At 41.0% G+C, this 27,220-nt stretch overlaps 2 protein-coding genes across 3 annotated transcripts; one reads left to right on the plus strand and one right to left on the minus strand.

Annotated features, from left to right (window-relative positions):
- Window positions 1–212: 212 nt before the first annotated feature.
- On the minus strand, window positions 213–5,903 carry snrpc (small nuclear ribonucleoprotein polypeptide C). Of its 2 annotated transcripts, none has more exons than XM_088337256.1 (6): window positions 5,785–5,903; window positions 4,354–4,396; window positions 4,165–4,273; window positions 4,018–4,077; window positions 711–803; window positions 213–630 (listed from the first exon to the last, which is right to left on the minus strand). In XM_088337256.1, exons 1-6 carry the CDS (start codon window positions 5,790–5,792, stop codon window positions 512–514), a joined length of 432 nt encoding a protein of 143 aa, XP_088193382.1. In that variant the 5' UTR covers window positions 5,793–5,903; the 3' UTR covers window positions 213–511. The 2 variants fall into 2 exon arrangements, with proteins under 2 accessions (XP_088193382.1, XP_088193381.1); XM_088337255.1 differs by having other exon boundaries at window positions 702–803.
- A 3,884-nt stretch (window positions 5,904–9,787) lies between these two features.
- On the plus strand, window positions 9,788–24,817 carry ilrun (inflammation and lipid regulator with UBA-like and NBR1-like domains). Its single transcript, XM_088338964.1, has 5 exons — window positions 9,788–10,162; window positions 14,588–14,742; window positions 16,933–17,130; window positions 18,774–19,021; window positions 21,827–24,817. Exons 1-5 carry the CDS (start codon window positions 10,005–10,007, stop codon window positions 21,860–21,862), a joined length of 795 nt encoding a protein of 264 aa, XP_088195090.1. The 5' UTR covers window positions 9,788–10,004; the 3' UTR covers window positions 21,863–24,817.
- The last annotated feature ends 2,403 nt before the right edge of the window (window positions 24,818–27,220 follow it).

Here is a 27,220-nt window from a genome sequence, read left to right on the forward strand (position 1 = left end):
CGTTGTCACAATATGTTAACCCATTTTGTAACAATGACAATAAAGGTATATTCTATTCCATTCTATTCTAAATGTTCCAAACAATGTATGTCGAAGTATCACCATTTGTAACTGTTGCTTAAGACTTAGATGAACAATTTATCTTATGTCAGAATTGATTATATTATTAGTAAATTTCCATACTCAAAGGCAGAAATTCAGAAGAAACTACATGGGTTTTAAATGGCTGCTTTATTCTCAAAGCAGAAAAATATAAAATTGCAAAGTTGAAGATAATCAAAATGTTCAAAAGAAAAATCAGATATCGATGAGGTGTGTTGCAGAGTGACGAGATCGCAAGCGCAAAAAGTTGACTTGTTTGGGTTGCTGATACTAAGTAGTTATAAATACATGATTGGCAAACAGGGTACGGTTTGAAATTTTGAAAAGCAAATTGTGGTCTCATCGTTCTGCAGCGCCCCCCTGTGGCAACAAAACCTAAAAGCAGCAGCAGATAACGCGAATGCTGGTTTTATCTGTCCGGTCTCATCATGCCCGGTCGGACGGGCATCATCATGGGACGAGGATGACGCATCATGTGTGGTGGTCCCGGCATCATCTGCATAGGCGCTCCCATTGGTGGCCGCATTCCTGCCCGTAAAAAAAAAACAACAACACTAAGTTAAGGTTTCCAACACCTTTAAAGAAGTCATTGGATGTACCGGGTGCACCTGGCATCATTCCATGAGGCGGCGGTCCCATCATGGGCATCATGGGAGGACCGGTCATGGGCGGTGTGGGCAGCATGCCTGGCCGCGGAGGACCTGTGGTAAACAGAGACATTTACCGTAAATTCCGGACTATAAGCCGCTACTTTTCCCCCAAACTTTCAACCCTGCGGCTTATTCAGTGATGCGGACAATTTATGTAATTTTTCTAACGGCCGCCAGCGGCGCTCGAGTACAAAGGGTAAGATTTAGACCGAGGAAGACTGCAACTTCACTAAAACTGGCCGCCAGTCTGCCAGTGGATCCTGACAGCGTGGGGCAGCATCAAAGAAAATCAACCATCACCAACGGGTTCCGAAAAGCCGGTCTGCTGCGTGACGGAGAGGAAGGCACAGAACGGGACGACGTCTATATGACAAAGTTTCTTTCCGACACTGAGGAAGACGACTTTGATGGCTTCAGTTCTAGGGAGGAAGATGAGGACGGTTTACCGTGATTTTTACAAGTACGGTATGTTTTTTTAACAGACCCGTTTACTGTGTTGCTAGCGTGTTGCTACCATTAACTGCCCTGTCACAGGCACTGTTTGGGATAAAAGTTATATTATTATTATTAAAGCTTTGAAAACTCTCTCGGTGTACCGTCTTCCTTTGTAAATATGGGTAACCCATGTTTAATATGTATTTGCAACTGTATATTTTTGTAATGTATTTATTTTAGACACTCATTCTGATATGTTTTACACGGGCGAATGAAAAAGAAGGGGCGGAACAAACGCAGGGTGATGGGAAGTGGGAACCGGTAAAGGTGAGGAACAGACAGACCTGTTGTGGACGCGGCGGACAATAGTGGATATATATTTTTCCCACCCTTACCTTTGGAAATATACACTTTTTTCCTTGGATTACTTTCAACGGGACCCGGACTCTGCAGGTCTGCATCAAACCTTTAGTACCAGTATCATTTTCCGTTCATTTTGCCGGCTGTGATTTTTGGACCGTGTTCTTTAATGAAGGACATTTAGTTTCAATCGCGGGACTTGAAGTCGGGTTTGGGTTAATTTTGTGTTTGCGTTACATTTTTTAATGTGGGCGCATGTGGCTTATAAACAGGTGTGGCTTGTGTAAGTACAAAATCAGTTTTCCTCTTAAAATAATAATAATAATAATAATTTCCTTCTGTAACAATGTACACAGAACGAAATGTCGATTGCACCTGACCCGTTGTAGCGAGCCGATGCAGCCGCAGCCAACAGAGGGCGCCGCCGACCACTTTTTAAGTCTTAGGAATGACTCGGCCGGGGCGCGAACCACCGACCTCCCAGTCTCAAAGCGGGCGCCTTACCATCTAGGCTACTGAGCTGGATGTGGTGGGTGCGGCTTATAATCAGGTGCACTCTATAGTCCGGAATTTACGGTAAATACACATTCACCTTGAGGTGCGCAAAAAAAGTCAGTTGCCATTTATGTTTGACTTTGGATGTGTATAGCTTTGAAAATAGGGGCTTGTCCTGTTGAGTGACTTCCAAGCCAATATTAAAAGGAACATTGCGTATTTTTCAGTGCCTCCTAATGGTAAAAACTCCATTCAAAATAAAACATTTGATTCAATAATAAGAAAAAATACACGAATTAACATACAAGTGTTCATTTCTAAAAAAAAAACACTCATAGATTGAGAAATGTGCATTTTTATTACACATAACATGATTCTCATGTAGAGGGCGCCACAACAATTTTCTGCCATATTGCTACTACAGAGTACACCAAAAGCAAAAGAAATCGAAGAAAAAATGGTGCGGTTGGGTAACTTGAGTTTCTGTAGTACTTTTTTATATGCAATTTACATCGGAAGTATATTTCGTCTCGAATGTTCGAAACAATCTAGGAAAGTAATAACATTTAAAGTCAAATAAAATGTATTTTGGGGGATTCTTTTTCCTGGGTTTTTAGCAAAAAGGAGAGGGTCATTTTGACCTGAGGACAACAAGAAGGTTAGGGGGGCAGAGTTAGTTCTGGATAGGTTAACTTGTCCACAAGGTGTTTTTCATGTTTTCATATATATTATATTTTGACCACATCACAAAATTATATCTACTACCTGCCTTATTTAGCACCTCCTAGTAGCACAAAAAACACAACCTTAAAACTAATATTGTTTTGAATAATGAGCAACAATACACATAAACGTGTATTTTTCTTACATACTCCTAGGCAATGTTCCCTGTAATTTTCCACGGGTCTGAGCGTTCACACAAAGTCGGTGAGCAACGCTTGAAACAACAGTGAGGAACGGCAATCCCAAGTGTGGCAACTAAGTCATTATCAAACATGTCCAAAACTTGACATCACGTTACATTTTGCCGAGTTTCCAGCAATGCAAACTTTTTTTTCACTTTTGAATGAATTGACTAATGTACTATTGCGATGGTTGTACAGCCTACAAACGTCATTTTCTTTTACAACAATTTCCATTTATTTTTCTTCCTGGTATCTTTTGTCGCATTATACTAACATTTTTGGGGGCTTAATGAGTCGGTTGCACAATACACAACTGTATTTAAGCACATTTTTGGGTGGAAGTACAATGTTGGCAACAAGATTGACTGGTATAATTGGAAATAATTTGAATGCAACACAAACTTTCTTTTTTTTCCCTGTTTTTTCCATTTTTTTAATTCCTTTAAAAAAAATCTCATTGTGTTTATTTTTTCCCTAGCTGTTACTTTTTTCTTTTTATTCTCTATTTACTTTTTTCCTTTCTTTCTTCTTTTTTCTGAACAACTGTAGTTGTATTTATTTTTTCTCTTCCTTTTCTTTTTTTTTCTTTTTCATTTTGGTATTTTTTTTTCTTTTTTGTTCTATACCCCCATCCTTTAAGTCATTTTGTGCATAATTTTACACAATATTTGGTCAAATAGGGACAAAAGAAACAAAAACAACCTGAAGAGCCGTTTAGGCTTAGCGAGCCGAGCCGAAGAAGCCTGTTCTGGAAAAACTCTACTGACTTTACTCTACTGACTTTACTCAACTTCGTTCTACTCCGAACTTGACTTCCAAATACCGCATTTAGAACACAACATCAGGGGAACCAGTGTATTTTTACCTTCATGCACTGTAACTTTGACTTAATTTGCTTCTTAATTAGCAATTTCGAGCCCTGATTTTTGTGAGCTGGCTAGATTTTCTTGTGCGCGGAAAAGCTCTGGGTAGTGCGCGATTGCGCACCAGCGCAGCATAGAGGGAACATTGCTCACAAAGTTTTTGGGGTTTGAACTAAATGTTCTGAGATTCATTCATTACAGACTTACCAGGAGGCGGGGCACCTGTGAACGGCGTGGGGGGGATTTTTCCTTGTTGAAAAGCGGCCGCTGTTGAATAATGGGGGAGAATTTAACTTGACATACAAAACGTGATAATGGATCTATCAGGAATGTTACAATCCGCAATGTCCTTACTGGTTTTATCAATCAGGCTCTGGGCCTGCTCTTCCATCCATTTCTGGTAGTAGTCCTTCACATTTTCTTTGTGTTTTCTCCCACTGCAGTGAGTCTTCCGCACAGATGGCTGAAGGATAGGGAGAAAGGAAGATGGATTCCACCGATGCATGCGCCATCACAGTTTTTGATCTGTTCATTTGTACTTACCGAATCGTGTGTCAGGTAGGTATCGCAGTAGTCGCAGTAAAACCTAGAAAAATACAGCAACTTTGACCTTTGCCACATAATTCTGATACTGATACTTTAAAAAATACCTTACACCGTTTCACTTAAAGGGGCAGTGAGTAATATTTAGTGCCTCTTAGTGGTACCAAAAACAAACAAACTTCGTTTTGAAAAAAAAAAAGACAATAACATTGATTTAAATATGATTAAAAAGATAAATGAAGTATCCTACAAATGTTGATTTTGATTAATGTCCATTCGTCAAGAAACTTTCACTTCTATAACAGCGTAATTTCCCTTCGGGGATGAATAAAGTATCTATCTATCTATCTATCTATCTATCTAATCCATACCCAATAGTCGGTGCAAAGTTTGCCCGGCATCTTGCTGCTACGCTGCGCTCTTTTAGCACTGGTTCTCGTTCGCATTAAGCATTTCAGTATCAACTAGTGCACAGGTGTCGAACAGGCGGCCCGCAGGCCGAATCAGGCCCCCTAAGGGATTGAATCCGGCCCGCGAGACAACACTCAGAGAAGTGCAAGGGAAAAACAAGCTGCAGGTTGAAATATGTCAACTTGATGTTGCCAAAGCCAGGTGCCTCTCACAAAGACACTGTACTTGTAATTATTTCTCTCTCTCTTTCTTTTCCACCCCTTTCCTCCCACTCTTTCTCTTTCACTCTCTGTCTCTCTTATTCTATTCGTTTTTTTGCTCTTTGTCTCTTTCTGTGTCTTTTAACCTCTTTTGATCTAACTTCCTTTTTTCCTTTTCTCTTTCTCTCTTCACACCCTTCGCGCTTTATTTTCTCTTTTCTCTCCTTCTGTCTCTCTATTTCTCTTTGGATTTATTTTCCCCCTCTCTCACGACTTTTTATCTTTTGTTTCTCACGCTCTCTCCCTCTCACTCTTTTTCTTTCTTAGACCCACCCTCTCTCCTTTTCCCTTACTCTTTCTCTTATTTCTTTATCTCTCTTTACCTTTCTCTTTAATCTACTAGTCCGGCCCCCAAGAGAATGTTTGTTCTATCGTGTGGCCCCCGAGTTAAAATGAGTTTGACACCCCTGATCGAGTGGTAAAATATTTCACAATGTACCTTTTATGCGAAAGTCAATCTCCATTGTTATTAGTTAGTTAAAGACGTTGCAATCTTTTTAGATTTATAACATTAGGTAATCATAATATAAATAATCATAGTAATAAAGCACAGGACTAAAGGATAGGACCCGACCGTTTTGCGCCAGAAAATAGACGGAGCCCATATAAAGCTAAGGAGGTATTCTATGAAAACCGCTCGACTCATTTCGTCCAGTTCTAACTCGGATCTCGAAAATCAAAATAAATTAATACATGTTTCATTCTTTGAATATTAAAAATAATGGCTTAAGCACCACAGCCAAAGAATATTACGACTTACTTCGGCATGTTAGAATGGAGACCGCGTCCGGAAGCTCCCCACCGGTGTTTTTCCAAAAACGTTCCGACCTGAAACGCGTGTTTAACCACAAGGAGTTCCTCGCGGTGCGACAAGGTTTTAACGTGATGGTTTTTCGGAATGTAACAAGCAGGGTTGGGTAGGGTTACTTTAACTTGATTACTTTCAATTACTTTTGGATTACTCCAAAACTAAATAGGCTAATAAAAGACAAAAGAAACTAAATATGAATAAAAATATGACTCACAACACGTGGTAAGCTTTCTCTCCTGGCTTTTGATCTCTTTGATCTCCGGCAAAACTAACATAAAATTACTTCCCAAGCCTGCACAAAATTTAGTAATTTTATTCATATTTAGTTTATTTTGTCTTTTATTAGCATAAAGTAATTGAAAGTAATCAAGTTAAAGTAACTGTACCCAACCCTGCATATCTATATACTCAGCAGTGGGCATGAATTTGTATCTAGTGCAGCATCATTTTTATTTTTCTAGCCTTACAGTCAATTAAATCGAATTATCTTTATTATCATTGAGTCCAGTGTAAACATTTACAGTACTAAAGAATGTAAAGAGAAAAATAAGCTTAAACACTGACAGGATAAATAGGAAAAATATTTAGAATGTAGTGTTTAAGACTGGTGTAAGGTATAATAATGGTGCAATGAAAATATAGAGCATCATAACAACAGTACAATCAAAAGTAATGAAATGAAATGGTCTGCATTTATATAGCGCTTTTCAAGTCAATGACTTCCCAAAGCTCTTTACAATGTGCTCCACATTTCCCAATAGCGGCCTTGCAGCCATGTAAGGGGCTAACCTGCTTATTGGGGGTATTAGGGGTTCAGTGTCTTACCCAAGGACACTTCGACATGTAACACGGACGAGCCGGGATTCGAACTGGGATCCCCTGATCCCAAGACGAGCGCTCTACCTCCTGAGCTACTGCCGCTAAAACCTTTAAAGGCAACAAAATATCCCAAATAAGTCGCAAGAATTTTTTTCAGTTTTGCACAACTTGCTTATGGTGCTGATGGCCCTGGGGAAGAAACGGTCTCAGAGTCCTTGTTTGAAGGGACCTGTAGCACCTACCACAGTCAAGTCAAGTTATTTGTATTTGTATAGCCCTTAATCGAAAAGAGTCTCAAAGGGCTTCACAGGTTATTACACAGACGATTATTTCAGACTATTGTTACACCATCCCCTGATCTGGAACCAACATGAGGGCAAGGAAAAACTCAAAAACGTCAACATGAGGAAAATGAAGAAATTAGGATTACCAGACAGCTAAGGATGTTGCAATTACAAATAATACAGAGATATTGTCCACAAAAAATATAGGTTATACATATGCTACAGAGTAGAAGTGTGTTTTAAAAACAGTGAAACAGGTCCAAGAGGTGGTGGCCAGGGTGAGAAGTACATCAAATACACTGTACATCAAATACAAAGCTACAATGAATTCAAACTCAATATTGATGAACGAATGAGAAAACAAGAGGGACAAAAGGGCTCACGCCTCACAGGGACAACCTTGGTCCTCACCCCTTGACAGTCCAAACACTTTTCACTTAAATCAAAACAGGTAACCTGAGGCGTGTTCAGGAGAGTGAGTGATTGCTATCGCGAGCTATCGCTAGCTTCTGAACGGCCAGTGATTATTGAGCGCTCGCGTGCCCGAGTAATCACGGGAGAAAGACCGCTTACTTTGATTTCCAACATGGCGTCGACAGTGCAGAAGATGGAGGATCTCACCCTGACGAGTGCTGTTGGCGATGTAATATATCGTCTTACATTGCCTGGTAATGTTTGTGAACAATGCAAGACAGGTATGACCCTTCCACTGCGTTTAGGATAACCTTAACTGTGTCAATATGCGAACTGTCGCTCATATCAGCCAACTCGCTCAAAGCAAGCTGTAGAACGAAATCCATTGTACTGTCGTCGGCCATTTTGGATCAGTAAGGCAATCACAGTGAGCGATTACAAAACGTTCAGCAGTGCGCGGCAAGCGATTATCAAGAGACTACATGTCTGATCACTCTCCTGAACACGCCTCTGATTATTATTATAACAATGTATTATATGAAATAATAATCACATATCATCATCACTCAAGAGAAAAGGAAATAATCATGAACACTTTATAAGAAAACAAATAATAAATGTAGAATTATAATGTTTCGTCACACCATTTAGACATCCATCCATCCATTCATTATATGCACCGTTTATCCTCAGTAGGGTCGCGGGGGCGCTGGAGCCCATCCCAGCTATCTTCGGGCAGTGGGCAGGGGACACCCTGAACTGGTTGCCAGCCAGTCGCAGGGCACACAGGGACAGACAATTTGCACACTCATTCACACCTAAGGACAATTTGGACTGGCCAATTAACCTGAAATGCATGTTTTTGGAATGTGGGAGGAAGCCGGAGTGCCCGGAGGAAACCCACGCAAGCACGGGGAGAACATGCAAACTCCACACAGGAGGTTCGATCTTATGACCTCAGAACTGTGCCGCACATGCGCTAACCACTGCGCCGCCGTGCTGCTATTAGACTAAACAATTTCAATAAATTAATTTATGTTTTTTTTTCTTCACTCTTTCTCTCACTTCGCCTAACCACTTCCTCCTCATTTTAGATCATGTCTTATTTTTGTATTTGTATTAAAAATGAACAACTATATGTATTATATGCATTCACATGTACTAAAGGGGCTGTCCATTTTTTTATGTTTACTTGCTGACGCCATTTTCTGTCTTGGGTCATTATTGCAGCCTTTGTCAAACTCCTTATGTGGTGCGTGCATTTTTTAGACGCCCTCGTCTAAACTCTTAAAAAATATATTTTGGGGTGTTTGGGTTGGAGTTGGGACTGTATTTGAAACATATATTTTCTTACTTTCAAGATACACTAACAAAAAAAAAAGAATGGACGATCATTTAATTACTCTACTACCTCCTCCCCTGCTTATAACCTATACTTTTTGTTGACAATATCTCTGTATTATTTGTAATTGCAACATCCTTTGCTGTCTGGTAATCCTGAAAGGGGGATATCACATGTGTGGTCCCTTCTCAAGGTTTCTTCATTTTCCTCAAGTTGAGGTTTTTTGAGTTTTTCCTTGCCCTCATGTTGGTTTCAGATCAGGGGATGGTGTAATAATGGTCTGACATAATAGTCTGTGCAATAACCTGTGCAGCCCTTTGAGACTTTTTGTGATTAAGGGCTATACAAATAAAAATGACTTGACTTGACTTCCTTGTGTGTTGCACATCCTGATATTTAGACAAAAGCAGATAGGTGGGAGTGGGAAAACAATTACAAATGCTTTTTGAATTAAGATCATCATTTGTTAATTTAGAAACTATTCTACATTCAGGGCAGCACGGCGGAGCAGTGTTTAGTGCGTGTGCGGCACAGTTCTAAGGTCTTGGGAACCTCCTCTGTGGGTTCAAATCCAGCTACCGGACTCACTGTGCGGAGTTTGTATGTTGTCCCCGTGCTTGCGTGGGTTTCCTCCGGGCACTCTGGTTTCCTCCCACATTCCAAAGACATGCATTTCAGGTGGATTGGCCGGTCCGATATGTCCCTAGGTGTGAATGAGCGAGCGAGTTGTCTGTCCCTGTGTGTCCTGCGATTGGCTGGCAACCAGTTCAGGGTGTCCCCTGCCCACTGCCCGATGATTGCTGGGATGGGCTCCAGCACCCCTGCGACCCTACTGAGGATAAGCGGTGCAGCTAATGAGATGAGATTCTACATTCAACTTTTAAGGACACCTCAGAAAACATGCAACACCTTTAGAATTTATAATATTTTAATAGCAAATTGTCGAGAATACAAGATTGTTGAACCGGTTAATAAATATCATTTGTGAAATGAATATTTATTACGTTTCAGGTGTTCCGCCATAGAGCAATTTACGAAGTCGAGCGTTGAACCAATCGGAGGAGCGCTACAAATAGCAACAGATGACGTCATCAACCTCCACCTGATTGGCGCGGTGGATGCTCTGTGCTGTTGCAACGTCAAACATCTTCCCCCTTGCCGTGCCATGCGCATTGGCGCTTGTTGTTATGGCGGCGGAACATTTCGTTATGGCGGCAGAACATTTCGTGATGGCGAGACGAGGCCTCGGACCCGACTGACGAAAGCTTCCCCGATATCCCTTACCCCGCCCTCCTCCCTCCCCCAACCCCATGGAGGGCACGGACATGGATGTAGACCCGGAGCTCTTGCAAAAGTTCAATTGCATGGGCACCACGGACAAGGACGTCCTCATCACGGAGTTCCAGAGACTGCTGGGCTTCCAGCTCAACCCGGCCGGCTGTGCTTTTTTCCTCGACATGACCAACTGGTGAGTGTGGGGATGAGGTGCAACCGAAGGGCCCCGAGGGCGTGTTGTTGTTGTCACAGAACGGGGAGTTAGCTGCTTAAATTAGCCTGCTAGCGCACAATTGATGCGTTACAAACATAGAAGCGGAAATCAAGGTATGAAATGACTTTCGGTTCATCCCATGGTTCATATGCGCCGCACACAAAGATCAAAAGTTTCAAAGCAAACCCACGCGAGTTTCCCGCCGTGGGTCTCAATTAAAGCCCCGCGCTGTCTACTTGGGCTAGCCCGCGTTCAGGCTTCCACTCGCGCGACGTTACGTCAGCCACGGAACGTACGTGCAGTGACGTCATCGGTCGTAACGCGTTGGCGGAAACAAATGGCGTCCTTTCACCGCCAGGCTTTTCTTTCCTGTTTTTTTTTTCGTTTTTAAACACAATATAATGAAATTGTGAATGTGTTTAATTGCTGTTAAAAATGTCGACAAAAATTGTTCAAACGTCATATTGTTAGAAAATGATATAACGAAATTGTCTCATCTCATCTTATTGGCTGCTCCGCTTATCCTCAGTAGGGTCACGGGGTTACTGGAGCCCATCCCAGCAATCATCGGGCAGTGGGCAGGGGACACCCTGAACTGGTTGCCAGCCAATCGCAGGGCACAGAGGGACAGACAATTCGCTCGCTCATTCACACCTAGGGACAATTTGGACCGGCCAATCCACCTGAAATGCATGTCTTTGGAATGTGGGAGGAAACCGTAGTGCCCAGAGAAAACCCACGCAAGCACGGGGAGTAGGGTGGTCCTTATTTTTCGACTTTTAAAATTTCATGCTCTGACCCCTTGAATATGTTCCAATATATACAAAACGTAATTAGGCAAAGTTTCATCAAAATCAAAGGATATTTAGAGGTCGCTCAAGGCCTCTGAAATTTTGGTATGAAAAATAAGGATTTTTCGCACATTATATCAGACCTAGTGTACAAAGTTACTTGTAACTTTTCTTGTGTTACAATTATAAGCAATGGACTGAAATTGGATGTTCTAAAACGCCGTACACATAGGGTTAAGATTTCCGTTTTTTCTCGAAAATTGCCAAAATTTTACCATTTTGGGAAATTTCAAAGTCGTTGAGCTACCTCTAAATATTATCCAAATTGTTCAAAATTGCACACAGTGTGTTTTTATCGATATAAGAACATATGCGGGGGGTCAGAGCCCAATATTTCAAAAAAAAAAATTTCGACCCCCATTAAGGACCACCCTAACGGGGAGAACATACAAACTCCGCACAGAAAGTCCGGTAGCTGGATTTGAACCCACACAGGAGGTTCCCGAGACCTCAGAACTGTGACGAAATTGTGAATATGCTTAATTGCTGTTAAAAGTGTCAATAAAATTGTTCAAACCAAAAAATGTATCTCCTCATAAGTACTGCATATAGAACAATCAAGGCATTTTATTTAAACATAAATCTGTTTTTATTCTGCAGTGGCTTGATGATATTATAATGGATTCCTAGTTATTTGACAGGAACAGTCACCTTTACCAGTGTTAATTTTACCTGTGAAAAGTGATGGGTCCCGGGAACTCGCATGCTCCAAAATCTATGGGTCCCCAAAAGTTAGTGTGATTGAGGTTGAAATTGTAAATCAGCGACATATATATGAATAAATATATAAATCTATATATTCATTCAGTTTTAATCATCACACTTAATTGGTAATACAAAGCAGTCATCACTTCAGATTTTTCAGTTCACAAAAATATTGTACATTATACAAACTAATATTGCTGAAATATTAGTCTATATATTCATGCAGTTTTAATCACTTCAGATTTTTCAGTTCATATATTCGTCGTGGTTTGATGTCCCGTCACAGTTGTATTGCCTTCTCAAGGTCCAATGCAGCAACGGAATTTCCATAGCTAATTTGTGGTTTTGATGTCCTTGTGCCGATCCAATGTGCATTTCTGAAAGTTTGTATTGCGAAATGGTTTATGCAATACAGTTTTTTTGTCACGCTGGGTGCACTCATCACAGAACATGTAGCCTCCATTATATTCCTCCTCATAGCGTAACCAGGAATATAATTGAGTCCATTTAGGCAGAAAAGTCATTTTCTTGCCAGGAGTATTCTTTTATCTTTCGTCGAAACGTTCGCTTCAAAACACGTGTTTTCCTTGCCTTTGCGGTTTTCTGAAGAAATTTTCCGTCGTTTTTTCGTGCCGGAATTATTGCCGTTGTTACCACTTTCTGTATTATGTTTCGACTTATTACCGACACTGAAGAAATTACCAATTTTTTGTTGATTTGCACCTAATACCAACTGTTTTTACGGAGGCATACTTCTCTTGCACTCGACAACCACCAAAACAATGACATCATCTCGAAGCAACGAGATCTCGTTTGCCGAGATAGGCGCGGGACCAAAACAACAATGGCGGATCTGCCTGACGAAAAGTTTGGAGTGCGGTAAATCTTTGAAAAAAAAAATTAATCGGGTAATTATGACAATCGGGGACGCACGTTGATTTGACACAATGCGTCCCCAGCAAAAATCATGCGTCTAGGACGCAGGGACGCGGGCAAACGAGAACACTGCTTTACCCCTCTAAAGTCAAGTCAAGTCATTTTTATTTGTATAGCCCTTAATCACAAAGGTCTCAAAGGGCTGCACAGGTTGTTGCACAAACTATTATTTCAGACTATTATTACACCATCCCCTGATCTGGAACCAACATGAGGGCTAGGAAAAACTCAGAGTTCCTTGCAAAATACAGCAATATTGCCTGGTATATGCATGTTATTTAAATGGGATTTATTTGGGGACCCCAACATATTTGTAGTCCATCCGTGGCTACCACTATGATTGGAAAAAAACAACCTGGCAAGCAATCATTATCAAATAATGGTCTATGATTCACTGGATTGACTCCCCAAATATTGCTTATTGTAAAGAAGTTAAACAAAAGCTATTGATGTTACATGTAAATTTTGTTCTTCTGAAACTCTAACACATTTATTTTGGCACAGCCCCTTGGTGAAAAAAAATGATTTGTAATTTTATTACTGATAAAATTGGCAACGGTTTGAATTATTCGCTAAAGATATTTTGTTAGCAATATATGAACCTGGGAAGTTTAAACCAAAGCCTAAAGAAAACTTAATTGTTAATCACACTATCACTATAGCTAAATTTTACATTCATAAGTGCAAATTCACCGGCAGAAAAATGTCTTTCAATGCTTTTCAATGTGAAATAAAACAATATATTTTGACCATCAAGCTTGACCAAAAGGCCATTAAAACTAATAATATTTGTAAACATTTTGGTATTTTTATGTGACTTGGTTTTCCTCCCCTGGCATGTTTATTTACATTTCTCTGTATTTGTTTTGTTGGAAAATTGGTTATATCCTTCCATCCATTTTCTCAGCCTCTTATTCTTGCTAGGGTCACGGGGGTGCTGGAGCCCATAGCCGTCGACTTCGGTCAGTGGGCCGGGGACGCCCTAAACTGGATGCCAGCCAGTCGCAGGGCACACAGGGACAGACAACTCACTCGCTCATTCACACCTAGGGACAATTTAGACCGGCCAATTAACCTGACATGTTTTTGGAATGTGGGAGGAAACCGGAATGCCCGGAGGAAACTCAGGCACGGAGAGAACCTGCAAACTCCACACGGGGAGGCTGCAGTAGCTGGAATTGAACCCTGGACCTCCGCACTATGGGGCTGTTTGCCATCCGCCATGCCACCCTCAATTGATTATAATGTTGTGCAATTTTTGTATATGAATGTGTATCTGTTTTGTTCAATAAAGCTATAAAAAAAAACAACCGCTTAAAAGTCGCTTTAAAATATTTCATGGGATTTAGAATAGAATGGTCTTGTCATTGATATCAATGTTAATAAACTTTGTATTCAACGAGATTATACATCGCACTCCAGGCCCTCTATTTTTTTATTTAAATTAGAATTTTATGATAAAGTTCTTTGTTTTTACTAATGCATAAAAATGTCCTACATTTTCGATTCATTATCTTTTACTGTTTAAATATTGTCAATTCTGGCATACGCTCAAATAGCCAATCTCACAATAATAGAATACCATTAATAAGTATGTTATACAACTAATCGATGATTAAAGTATATTAGAGAGTGTTAGTGTTGAAAAAGTATTATGATGGTTATGGTTTAAAGCCGCGATTAATATATTGAACAAGCCCAAGTTTTGACTTTAGGTTGTTGATGGGGTTTCAAATGATTAATGCAAGCTTCGGCCAGAGTTTTTAAGCACTTATTTAAATCAGCGTAGTTGTTCAGTTTTACGTTTTTGAAGGGGAACTCCATTTCAAATTTCCCAGCGACTCATATAATACCTGCTGCTATTCGACATCCACTAATTTTATCCATGTCATTTTATTCCCAATGCCACCAGGAATCTTCAGGCTGCCATCGGAGCTTATTATGACTTTGAGAGTCCTAGCATCAACACGCCGTCTATGTCCTTCATTGAAGACGTGACAATTGGAGAAGGGGAGTCGGTCCCGCCAGACACGCCCTTCACAAAAACCTGGAGGATACAGAACTCGGGTACGACAAACATTGCAACAAAGTCAAATTGATGCTAGATCAGTGTTCATTTTACCTGTGAAAAGTGATGGGTCCCAGGGACTCGCATGCTCAAAAATCGATGGGTCCCAACAGAGATCTATGGGTCCCCAAAATTTAGTGTTATCGAGGTTGAAATCGTAAATCGGCGACAAATACATAATATAAATCTATATATTCATTCAGTTTTAATCATCAAATTATTAATTCATTTTCTGCATTAAATTATTGTTGGTAATATACAGATTAAAGGGATAACTACAAACCTTTTATACTTCCTTTTTTTCTTAACTTCTTTATACAACATAATTCGTATTATCAATCATCAAAGCAAGTGAGCCGTTTGAGAGCCGGTTCTTTTTAAAGAGTTGAGCCAAAAAAGCCGGTTCTCTAAAAAAAGACGGACTTCCTTTCACTACACAACGAGATCTCGTTGGCCGAGATCGGCGTGCAGACGAAAACTCGAACCGCGAGACCAAAACAACAATGGCGGATCTGCCATTGGAGTGCAGTAAATCTTTGTTAAAAAAAAGTAATCGGGTAATAATGACAATTTTGTGGCAAAAAGGTTGCGTCTTTGGGACGCACGTTGATTTGACACTATGCGTCCCCAGCAAATATGATGCGTCTAGGACGCGGGGACGCGGGCAAACGAGAACACTGCTTGATTCACGATTACATCAATGGTGCATCGTGTGATTCCATTAGAATTTTAAAGAATCAGAATTGTTTTGTCGTCATTGATAAGAACGTACAAAACGTTGTTTATAACAAGATTAGACATGGCTAAGATAAAAAAGAATAATAATATTACGATCGGCAATATTCACGAAATAGCCAGAAAACATTGAGCTTTTAAATACTAAACTATTACTCTTAAACAATAAGATAGTACACCTGTTTTGATTTTAAACAGGGTTTGTACAGGTGCTTGAATCTTGAAAATGCTTCAATTTTAATTTTGTGTTTTCAAGGACTAAGAATTCTTTTGTAAAGTGCTTTTAAATGATTCAAATTGTTGCAGCGTTCCTCTGCAAGTCCGTCACTGCTCTCTGCTAGCTCCGCTTTGCCATTGCATTACCTTTTTGTGATAAACTGCAGCGGGCAGTAGTTTGTATGGCATTTTCCTATGAAGAGTCATTGCCCCCTCAAATTAATTATCTTTATTAGCAGTTTTTTTTTTATTAAGGCACAAAAAAAAACATTTTTACCCCTTGTTTAAAATGCTGGCAATTTAAACAGGCGCAGGGTAGGTTCCCATGTGTAATGCACAGCGTTCAACCTTTTTTTCTGCTTGCCGAGAATAGAAAACTGTTCAAGGTGAAAATGCGATGCTAAGCAAACTCATATTTTACCTGTCAAATCACAGTGTGGGCAGGGTGGGAGTAAGAGCGAACGCTTAAGCACAGGGGCTGACTGACGGGTACGCAGCACCCCAGGGCGTTTGCGATCATTTTATAATAAATCTCATCTCATTAGCTGCACCGCCTATCCTCATTAGAGTCGCGGGGGTGCTGGAGCCCATCCCAGCAATCATCGGGCAGTGGGCAGGACCCTGAACTGGTTGCCAGCCAATTACAGGGACAGACAACTCGCTCGCTCAGTCACACCTAGGGACAATTTGGACCGGCCAATCCACCTGAAATGCATGTCTTTGGAATGTAGGAGGAAACCGGAGTGCCCGGAGGAAACCCACGCAAGCATGGGGAGAACATACAAACTCCGCACAGGAAGTCCGGTAGCTGGATTTGAACCCACACAGCAGGTTCCCAAGACCTTAGAACTGTGCCTGCACACGCGCTAACCACTGCTCCGCCGTGCTGCCCATTTTATAATAAATGTAAAATTAAATAGATTACCTTCGCATTTATATAGATGGAAAATTACATTTTTTTATAATGAAAGTTTCTGAGACTCTGGTGGGACCAGTTAAACGGGTGGCCCGCCAGAATTTTCCTATGTATGGGAAACACTGCACTATGTTACGCCTGTTCCATTTTTACCCTTGCAGGGAAGACATTCAAAATAAAAACAAGAAGACTGAACCTTATCCCACAAAATGGAAATTAAAAAAACAAAACAAGAGATGACATTTTAGATTCCAGAAAATGATTGAAATGATGTAACCTGATGTTTCTAGACATTGTGAAAAGTGTGGGCTCACTGATGTAGGGGGAGAGTCATGGCCACCGGGGGTGTGCCTCAAGTACATCGGCGGAGACCAGTTCGGTCACGTCAACACGGTGATGGTCAAGTCTCTGGAGCCTCGTGAAGTGGCAGACGTCAGCGTGCAGATGAGGAGTCCCGCCTCCTCTGGGATGTTCCAGGGCCAGTGGAGGATGTGCACCGCCACAGGCATGTTCTACGGAGGTACAGTTGGAGCCTCATTTTTTTTTTTTTTTTTGGTGACGGGAAAAATTCAAAATGGGAAATTGTGTACTAAAAAAAAAAACAATTTGATAAATAAGCAATAATACACGAACAATCATATAAACTTACATAAAAAAAAAAAACTGCACGTAGGCAGTGTTCATTTTACCTGTGAAAAGTGATTGGTCCCGCCCGGGGACTCGCATGCTCAAAAATCTATGAGTCCCAACAGAGATCTATGGGTCCCCAAAATTTAGTGTTATCGAGGTTGAAATTGTAAATCGGTGACAAATAAATAATATGAATCTATATATTCATTCAGTTTTAGTCATCAAATTATTAATTCATTTTCTGCATCAAATTATTGTTGGTAATATACCGATTAAAGGGATAACCACAAATCTGTCTTTTTTTAATTTTCTCCTTTAATACTTCTTTTTTTTCTTAACTTCTTTATACAACATAACTCGGAATTTCAATCGTCAAAGCAGCCTTTTGAGAGCCGGCTCTTTTAAAAGAGTTGAGGCAAAAAAGCCGGTTCACTAAAAAAAGACAGACTTCCTTTCACTACACAACGAGATCTCGTTGGCCGAGATCGGCGTGCAGACAAAAACTCGAACCGCGAGACCAAAACAACAATGGCGGATCTGCCTTGAAGAAAAGTTTGGAGTGCAGTAAACCTTTGTTAAAAAAAAGTGATCGGGTAATAATGACAATTTTGTGTCAAAAAAGTTGGCTCCCGGGGACGCACTTTGATTTGACACTATGCGTCCCCAGCAAAAAAGATGCGTCTAGGACGCGGGGACACGGGCAAACGAGAACACTGCGTAGGTAGAGAAATTCTAATTTAGTTTACGTAACATGAGCCTCACTTGCAAGGCAACTGACATGAGTGTCTGCCCATTTGCTGCTACGGGTACCCAGAATCTTATGCTTGTGCATTGGAGAAGGCTGGGCAAGTAAAAGGAGAAGTAAAATGGATCAGTTGGGTCAATCTGAATCTCCAAAGCTTTTATTATTCCTTGTGCTTTAGCACTCGTTTTCAGTTACACTACAAAATACAGTGGTCAAATATTATACAGTCTCCCATTAAAGTAAGGGTCTCAGACTTACAGTCTAGGAGCGAATTGCGGCCCTTAGGATGATAGTTTGAAGCTCCCACCTTAATATGAAAGTTAAAGAGAATGTTTGTTTTTTTATTTATTGTTTTGTTAACTAATTGTCACCGTATTTTGTATTGGGTTAGGGTTATATATTTGAGAAGAGTGAAATGTTTTTCAGAATGTTGTGTGGAAAACCCAGTTTGGCCCAACCTCACCCAAACCCTTGCTCTGATGGCTTCTAAGTAAATTGAGTGTAAGACCCAGGCTTTGAAACAAAGGCCAATCACAGTTCAGCTTCTTAAATGTCTGATGACTATACTACATAAATTGAGAGCCATGCTTGGTGTTTAGCATAGCTTTGAATAACTTGGATCTCAATTATAATTATAATTGAGGTACATAGAGTGTAATTTATTTAGATTTCCCAGCCTCCTAGAAAGCAGCACACGCATCAATATACCATACGTGCAGAAATAGAATGGTAGCAGGCATAATGATGCTTGTCATGTCAAGTAAAGCAGACGTGTGTTTTGTTTTCAGACATGATTTGGGTCATCCTGAGCGTGGAAGTGGGCGGCCTCTTGGGCGTCACGCAGCAGCTGTCGTCTTTTGAGACGGAATTCAACACGCAGCCCCAGCGAGACGTGCAGGACGACTTCAACCCTTTCGCTTCCCCGCAAAAAAACAAGCGGGAATCCGTTGGAGTTGACGACACGGCAACTCATAACGGCACCAACAGGACGCCCAATGGCCTGCAGGCCAACCTGACGTCGGTCATGAGGGGGCAGGTACGCTTCGAAATGGATTCCTTTGTTCGAATATTTATTTACGATACGGTACACAGATATTTTCTCAATAATTATTTTTATTCAAAAATAGTATCATTCCCCAAAAACCTTTTTTTTTTTAAAAAAGAAAAGCCCATGAGGGCTGGCCATTTAAGATATTTGACAAAGATCCAGTGTTCATTTTACCTGTGAAAAGTGATGGGTCCCAGGGACTCGAATGCTCAAAAATCTATGGGTCCCAACAGAGATCTATGGGTCCCCAAAATTTAGTGTTATCGAGGTTGAAATTGTAAATCGGCGTCAAATATACAATATAAATCTATATATTTGTTCAGTTTTATCATCACAGTTTATTGGTAATATAAATCAGTTATCACTTCAAGATTTTTCAGTTCACAACAGTATTGTACATTATGCAAAATAATATTGCTGAAATAATTATAATTATATAATAATCTATTTTCATTCAGTTTCATTCCGCCGTTTTTACGTGCCGGAATTATTGCCGTTGTTATCACTTTCTGCATTATGTTTCGACTTATTACTAACACTGAAGAAATTACCAATTTTGTGTCGATTTTCACCTAATACCAAGGGTTTTTTCGGAGGCACACTTAACCTTAACTCGACGACAAGCACCACAACAATGACGTCATCTCGAAGCAACGAGATCTCGTTTGCCGAGATCGCGTGCAGACGAAAACTCGAACCGCGAGACCAAAACAACAATGGTGGATCTGCCTGACGAAAAGTTTGGAGTGCGGTAAATCTTTGTAAAAGAAAAAGTAATCGGGTAATAATGACAATTTTGTGTCAAAAAGGTTGCGTCCCGAGGACGCACGTTGATTTGAGACTATGCGTCCCCATCAAAAATGATTCGTCTAGGACGCGGGCAAACGAGAACACTGAAGATCTGTCAGGAATCTCGGATTCAAGAGAAGCAGTGTGGGTTTCTTCCCAGCTGTGTAATAGTGGACCAGTTCTACACACTCTGCAGGGTTTTTGAGCGTGCATTGGAGTTTGCCTATCCAGTCTACATGTGTTTTGTGGACTTCTAGAAGGCATTCGACCGTGTTCCGCCTGTGCTGCCCTTAGTTACCGATTCTGTTCATAACTTTTATGGACAGAATTCCTAGGTGCCGCCTTGGTGGGGAATGGGTCCGGTGTGGGGGGCCTCAAAATTGCATCTCTGCTTTTTGCAGATGTGGTGCTGTTGGCTTCCTCAGGCCGAGATCTTTAGCTCTCACTGGAGCGGTTCGCAGTCGAGTGTGAAGTAGCCGGGATGAATATAAGCACCTCTAAGTCCGAGACCATGGTACTCAGCCGGAAAAGGGTGGCATGCTCCTTCCTGCTTGGGGATGAGATCTTGTCCCAAGTGGAGGAGTTCGAGTATCTTGGGGTCTTGTTCACGAGTGAGGGTAGGATGGAACGGGAGATCGACAGACGACCGTCTCCAGTCATGCGGACCCTGTACCGGTCCGTCGTGATGAAGAGGGAGCTTAGCCGAAAGGCAAGGCTCTCGATCTACCGGTCGATCTACGTTCCTACCCTCACCTATGGTCATGAACTTCGGGTAATGACCAAAATAACACGATCCCGGATACAAGTGGCTTAAATGAGTTTCCTCCGCAGGGTGGGTGGGCTCTCCTTTAGAGACAATGTAAAAAGCTCAGTCATCCGGGAGGGACTCTTGTAGAGCCACTGCTCCTCCGCATTGAGAGCTGGCTCAGGCATCTGAGAAGGATGTCTCCTGGACTCCTCCCTCGAAAGGTGTTTCGGGCATGTCCCCCTGGCAGGAGGCCCCGATGACGACCCGGGACACGCTGGAGAGACTGTCTCTAGGCTGGCCTGGGACGCCTCAGGATCTTTCGAATGAGCTCGAAGAAGTGGTTTGGGATAGGGAGGTCTGGGCTCCCCTGTTAAGGCTACTGCCCCCGCGACCAGACCCCGGATAAGCGGAAGATAGTGGATGGATTTATTATTTATTTATTTATAAATTGTCAAATATGAGGAAATGTATCTTTGGCACATAGTTTTAAAAATTCCTCATACAAAAAAAGCTTATTATTAGTAACAGTAATAATTATCTTTATTGGGGAGAAAAGGTTTTGCACTAAAGTAAAATCTTTTTGGAGTAGACATTAAAGCTGTGTTTTCCTTATTTTAATCATGGGCCCAAAAGTAAAACGTTAAGTGATTTTTTTCTTTTATTATTAAGTTCATATTTTTCTTTTGGGGGAAAAAAGTCATCAAAGTGTAACCTTTTTATAAACTATGAATCATTATTTTCCCTTTGAAACGAATAGTTTTATTTCCTTTTTCTTACTTTCCTGCAAACACAGTCATTGTTTTTTAGAACACACTGTTTATAGAAGTTTTACTGGGGTAAAAATATTTAAACACAACAATAAAAATATTTTTGAGTGATAAAAGAGGGTAGGGTTGTCATTGGATAGAGGGAAATTACTTTAATTACTTTTTCTTATCCCCATTAGTTTTTTTTTTTTCAATTTCTCTGAAATAGAGTTAAAGTTGATAAAAATATTCTGTTTCGATTTAAATACTTTGCTTGAAAAAAAATCACATTTTTCCTCAATAAAACCTTCATTGGCGCAATAAATAATTCATGAATTGACAACTATTTAAATACAAATCATAATAAAAGTTTTACATGAGAGCTTATTCCTTTTACAGATGGTTCAAATTGTCAGTTGTCTGCGCTATTTTAGTTCTTGGTCATTCCTTGAGTTCGTACTGCATTTGCCTCTCTAATGTTGCCAATAATGCGTGTGTTTGTTTTGTCAGGAGGTTCATGGACCATATCCCTTTGGACAGAGCTAGAACTCCGGGAGTACTGGAAAGGCAGTGCCGAGGAAATGTTGTTTTCGAGCTACTCTCTCCAAACGCCCACTTGGCAAGAGTATGGCAGCGGCGGCTGATGTCCGGCCTCGCACCGCGGTGCTTCTTTCCAATTTTTTCTTTTTTTTTTAACTTGGGTCATCAGCTCACTACATTCTCCGGGCAAAAAAACTGATGTTAAGAAGCTTGGGTAGTCACTTGGATTCCTCTCGTGCTCACCTTTACAATTGCTTCAAGACTATCCTTGCATCCATTCCATCCTAAATCCCTACGTGGACAATAGCTGCCAAATACACTACCGTTCAAAAGTTTGGGGCTGCTTAAGAATGTCCTTGTCTTTTAAGGAAAATCACTGTTTTCCGAAGCTTTACCGTAAATTCCGGACTATAGAGCGCACCTGATTATAAGCCGCACCCACCACATTTCGGGAGGAAAACCGATTTTGTACATACACAAGCCGCACCTGTATATTAGCCGCATGCGCCCACATTGAAAAAACGCAATACAAACACGAAATTAGCCCATACCCGATACAGTCCAAATAACACAGCCGGCAAAATGAACGGAAAATGATACTTAAGATTTAATGCAGACCTGCAGAGTCCGGGTGCCCGTTAAAAGTAATCCAAGGAAAAAAGTGTATATTTCCAAAGGTAAGGGTGGGAAAAATATATATCCACTATTGTCGGCCGCGTCCACAAACACGTCCACTTCCCATCAGCCCGCGTTTGCCCCGCCCCTTCTTTCTCATTTGCTGGTGCAAAACATCAGAATAAGTTTCTAAAATAAATACATTACAAAAATATGCAGTTGCAAAATCATATTATACATGGTTACACATATTTACAAAGAAAGACAGTACACCGAGAGAGTTTTCAAAGATTTAATAATAATATAACTTTCATCCCAAACCGTGCCTGTGAAGGGTAGCAAAACGCTACTAGCAACACGCTCGCAACACAGTAAACAGTTCTGTTAAAAAAACATTCCGTACTTGTAGTAAGCACGGTAAACCGTCCTCATCTTCCTCCTTGAAATTGATGTCATTAAAGTCGACTTCCTTCAGTATGGGAAGGGGACTTTGTCACATAGACGTCGTCCCACGCACCCTTGTTCAAAGACACGCTAGCATCACGCTCGCAAAGTAAAGTATACGTGCGGTAGCTTTGTTTCCTTCTATATCGGACTGCTCGATTGCATTTAGCTTGAAAGTTGCGTCATGTGCCTTTCTTTTTGCAATTTGCATGATGAGGATATGTCCACGCTAATTTAATTTGTGCACAAGCTAAGTTGCGGTCTAAATCTTACCTTTTGTACTCGAGCGCCGCTGGCGGCCGTTAGAAAAATTACATAAATTGGCCGCATCACTGAATAAGCCGCAGGGTTGAAAGTTTGGGGAAAAAAGTAGCGGTTTATAGTCCGGAATTGACGGTATTCAATCCGGGAAATTTATCGATTTGATTTACATTTGTAGTTGTTTCCATTGGGCATCATATGGAAAGTTACACAAGTTGAAAATCAACAGCTTTGATTAACAATTGACAGAGAAGAAAAATAAAGGCAGACAGAAAAAAGGCGGAGCTTAATCCGTCAGATTTATTAAGGAAACTGAAGATGTCCGACAACGGTGTGTACTTTTCCCATCGTACAACAGCACAAACAGGGTCGAAAGAAGTGGCAATATGACAAGTCTCCATGTTTGAGAAATAGACGCTTTACAGGTCCTCAACCATCAGCTTTTTTAGACCGTAGATGGAAAACTCAACATCTACAGTGAAGAGGTTACTTCAAGATTCTGGCTTTCAAGCAGAGTGGCAGAGAAAAACCTGGCCAACAAAAGGAAGAGATTAATATTGGCCAAATAACATACATTAGAATACTCGTCTGTTGAATAAAAGTGAGACTTTTTAATGGAAAACACAGAACTTTCTGGGTGGCCCCAAACTTCAAAACAATAGTGTAAAATAGTGTTCGAGGCCACATGGGAGAGCAAGTGTTTTGTATGGGTGGATGCTGTGACCTGGGACTCAGCGAGTGTTTGTTTTTCAAAGCGTGCAAAAGGTCTTGATTGAGAAAGGCGAGAAAACACTTTGTGGGAAAATGTCTATTTTGCCTGGTGGGTGTTTGTATAGTTCCACGTCCGTGTATTTCTTCCGCCCTGTGTGCATGCATTTGTGAGACAAAGCAAAGGACTCCTCCAAAATCACTCATGATTCATCTATTTTATTTATTTGTACTCTCGGTCAGCAGGTGGTGCTAAATCCAACTTAAATCTTGCGCGAGTTCTCCATTGAATTTTGAGATAAACTAGACGCTGATTCTGCTTGGAGGGAGATTCAGCACTGATTTTCTGTTACTGCTGTTTGCACAAACACTATTTTTTAATGTAGATTGCTGATTTTTATTATTGGGGGGGGGGGGTGATTTGTGACGTGTCGTTCACAGCTTTAAGAAGCAACACACACACATCAAATGGCAGGGTTGGGTAGGATTACTTTAACTTGATTACTTTCCATTACTTTTGGATTACTCCAATACCAAATATGCTAATAAAAGACAAAAACTAAATATGAATAAAATGACTATATTTTGTGCAGGCTTGGGGAGTAACGGAATACATGGAACGGCAAAACTGATGTTTGGATTTATTTTCATTTTGTTTCTGTCGCATTTTATGTTAGTTTTGCCGGAGATCAAAGCCAGAAGAGAAAGCTTACCACGTGTTGTGAGTCATCATTTGATTCATATTTAGTTTCTTTTGTCTTTTATCAGCATATTTGGTATTGGAGTAATCCAAAAGTAATTGAACGTAATCAAGTTAAAGTAACCCTACCCAACCCTGTCAAATGGTCCTCATGGGGCCTGTTATGTCATCTTTCGGTCAGTCAGAGGCTTTGAAAGAGTATTTTTGAATGAATAATAAAATGGGGAAATGTCGATGCTGGTCAAGTTTTGCACATTTTCTTTTTTTTTTTTTCTCGCGGTTTTACTGAAAGTATCAAATCCCTGAATGTAAGAAAAACTATACTTTGAATTTTCTCGTCAATTGTCAATATAGTCAAGTCATTTTTATTTGTATAGCCCTAAATCACGAAGAGTCTCAAAGGGCTTCACAGATTATTACACTATATTACACAGACTATTTTTCAGCCGACGAGAAGAGTAGGTTATTCATATGCTATGGAGTAGAAGTGAGTTTTAAGTTTAGATTTAAACATTTCCACTGAGGTTGCAGATCGGATCTCAGGGGGAAGAGCATTCCACAGAACCGGTGCCCGGATGGAGAACGCTCTCGAACCAGCAGAACACTTCTTTGCTCTTGGGATCACCAGAAGGCCGGCACTCTCAGAACGTAGGCTTCGGACCGGGACGTAGGGGGAAATCAGATCTGAAAGAATTAAGTCTTGATTATATAGTGATCAAAGCGGCGCTGCCACGAGCGGCTGCCTTTTCCAGCAGCTGCCCTGTTGTTTTATTGTCTGCTCCTATCTTCGGTGTTTTTTCTTCCCGTTTTGACAACAACACTATGGATTACCTCTATCCTATGGACATGGGTTTTAACGCACAAGAAATGTGTGTATTCAAGGAATTTCAACTCCTTGCCCTGAAGATTTCTCGTGCCGGCGTGATGAAGGGGCCTATCGTGGAGGAAAAGCCGGAGCTAGCGAAGCGGCTAGCGGCGTTATAAGTGTTCGGTACCATCCTAATCATGGTAAATGCGAACTCACTACCAAATAAGATCATCGAGTGCTGGTGGAAAACATTGAAGCGCACAGGGAGCGCAGTTGCTGTGTTTTGCGGAAACGTGGCTCACGTTTAGCATTCCGGACGCTAACGTGTAGCCACCCGGAGCAATCCGGCTTCAAAACCTCTAAACAGAGACACGAAAGCCGGGGGGAATCGGAGAGGAGGCGGACTTGCTAACACGAGGTGGTGTATCCCTGGATTTTCACAAAGAAAAGTTTTCCATCTGCCGCAGGGATGTCGAATTTTTGGACTGGCGTGATGTCATCCACTTCGCTACAAGCACCCCTAGGGCATCATGTTCATCTGTTAATAAACAACAGGGTAGACTGCTGGAAGTGTGAATTTCCCTACGGGGATGAATAAAGTATCTATCTATCTATCTTGTATACAATGATATTGAATGAGCACTCCAAGATAAACACATAGGCCCTAAATGTAAAATATAAGACTGATGAAGAGGCAAACATGAAATATTTTGGGTACTGCCTGGAGACTTGCCCAAGTTGTAAGTGAATAAGAACAATAGTGCAATGAAAAATTGTGCAACCCAATTTAGAGAGACAAAATTCTAAAGTCAAGTCACATTTATTTATATAGCCTTTAATCACAAAAATGTCTCAAAGGACTGCACAGGATTACAATGACACAATTACCTGATCTTAAACCAACATGCGGGCAAGGAACAACTCAAAACAGCGTGAGGAAAAAGAGAAACCTTGAGAAAGGACCTCACAAGTGGTAATCTCCCTTCCAGGGTGAATCACAATTAGCATTACTATACACAAGCATAGTAAACACTAGGTAACATGTTGAAAAATTGTCCGGAAAGTGCATGACAGCAGCGACGCCCCCAGCCTGTAAACTAGTCCAGAAAGTCTATGACGGCCACGACGCAGTTTCCCATCTCTGCCAGCTGGTCCATGCAGGCGTTCACATGCTCCAGGTCAAACGCTGGTCCGCTAACTCATCTCAAATCGTCCTTCTCCTTCGTATCACCACCAGGCAGGCAGTCGGAAAAAGACAGGACATAAAATAAGCTATGCATACTCATTTCCTATGAATACAGTAGGCTATTTATTTTTCACAGTATTGTGTGGTTTATTAAGGGTGGTGATGGCCCTGGGAAAGAAACAGTATCTGAGCCTGGTAGTCCTTGCTGTAAGGGATCTGTATCGCATACCAGAAAGTAGCAGGTCAAAGAAGTGATGGCCAGGATAAGAGGCGTCTTGGCTCTGCTGTGGTACTGCAATCTGACAATATCCTCAAGACTTGGCACAGAACAGCGAACAGTTTTTTTGGGTTTGTGTTGACTCTTTATGGGTTTTTCTGTCCTGCCATGCTCCCGCATACCACACCATAACTTCGTATCTCTGAATGCTCACTTTGTGCCCCAAAAATATTTTTGCATAAATGTTGTGGGATGGAGCCAACTCACTGCCACTTTAACAGGCTCATATTTGGGGGAACTCCAGACTTCATTCTCAAGCCACTTTCATACAATGCTTAATCGTTCCAGACAATCCTAAATTTTTAAATAGTAGAAGTACGTAAAACAAACGGCGTAACTCGACCTGTGCTTCTAATTAAGGGTGT

Source organism: Urocampus carinirostris, chromosome 6 (genome assembly GCF_059441175.1).
Source record: "Urocampus carinirostris isolate Australia breed hairy pipefish chromosome 6, RoL_Ucar_1.0, whole genome shotgun sequence".
NCBI classification, from domain to species: Eukaryota; Metazoa; Chordata; class Actinopteri; order Syngnathiformes; family Syngnathidae; genus Urocampus; species Urocampus carinirostris.

Coding starts and splice junctions, on each gene's coding strand:
- snrpc (XM_088337255.1), bottom strand. Junction 804..4,017: donor CACAGGTGCCCCGCCTCCTG/GTAAGTCTGTAA, acceptor TGTTTACCACAG/GTCCTCCGCGGCCAGGCATG. Junction 631..701: donor AATGATGCCAGGTGCACCCG/GTACATCCAATG, acceptor TTTTACGGGCAG/GAATGCGGCCACCAATGGGA.
- ilrun (XM_088338964.1), top strand. CDS start 10,005: ATGGAGGGCACGGACATGGATGTAGACCCGGAGCTCTTGCAAAAGTTC. Junction 10,163..14,587: donor TTCCTCGACATGACCAACTG/GTGAGTGTGGGG, acceptor CAATGCCACCAG/GAATCTTCAGGCTGCCATCG. Junction 17,131..18,773: donor CACAGGCATGTTCTACGGAG/GTACAGTTGGAG, acceptor TTTTGTTTTCAG/ACATGATTTGGGTCATCCTG.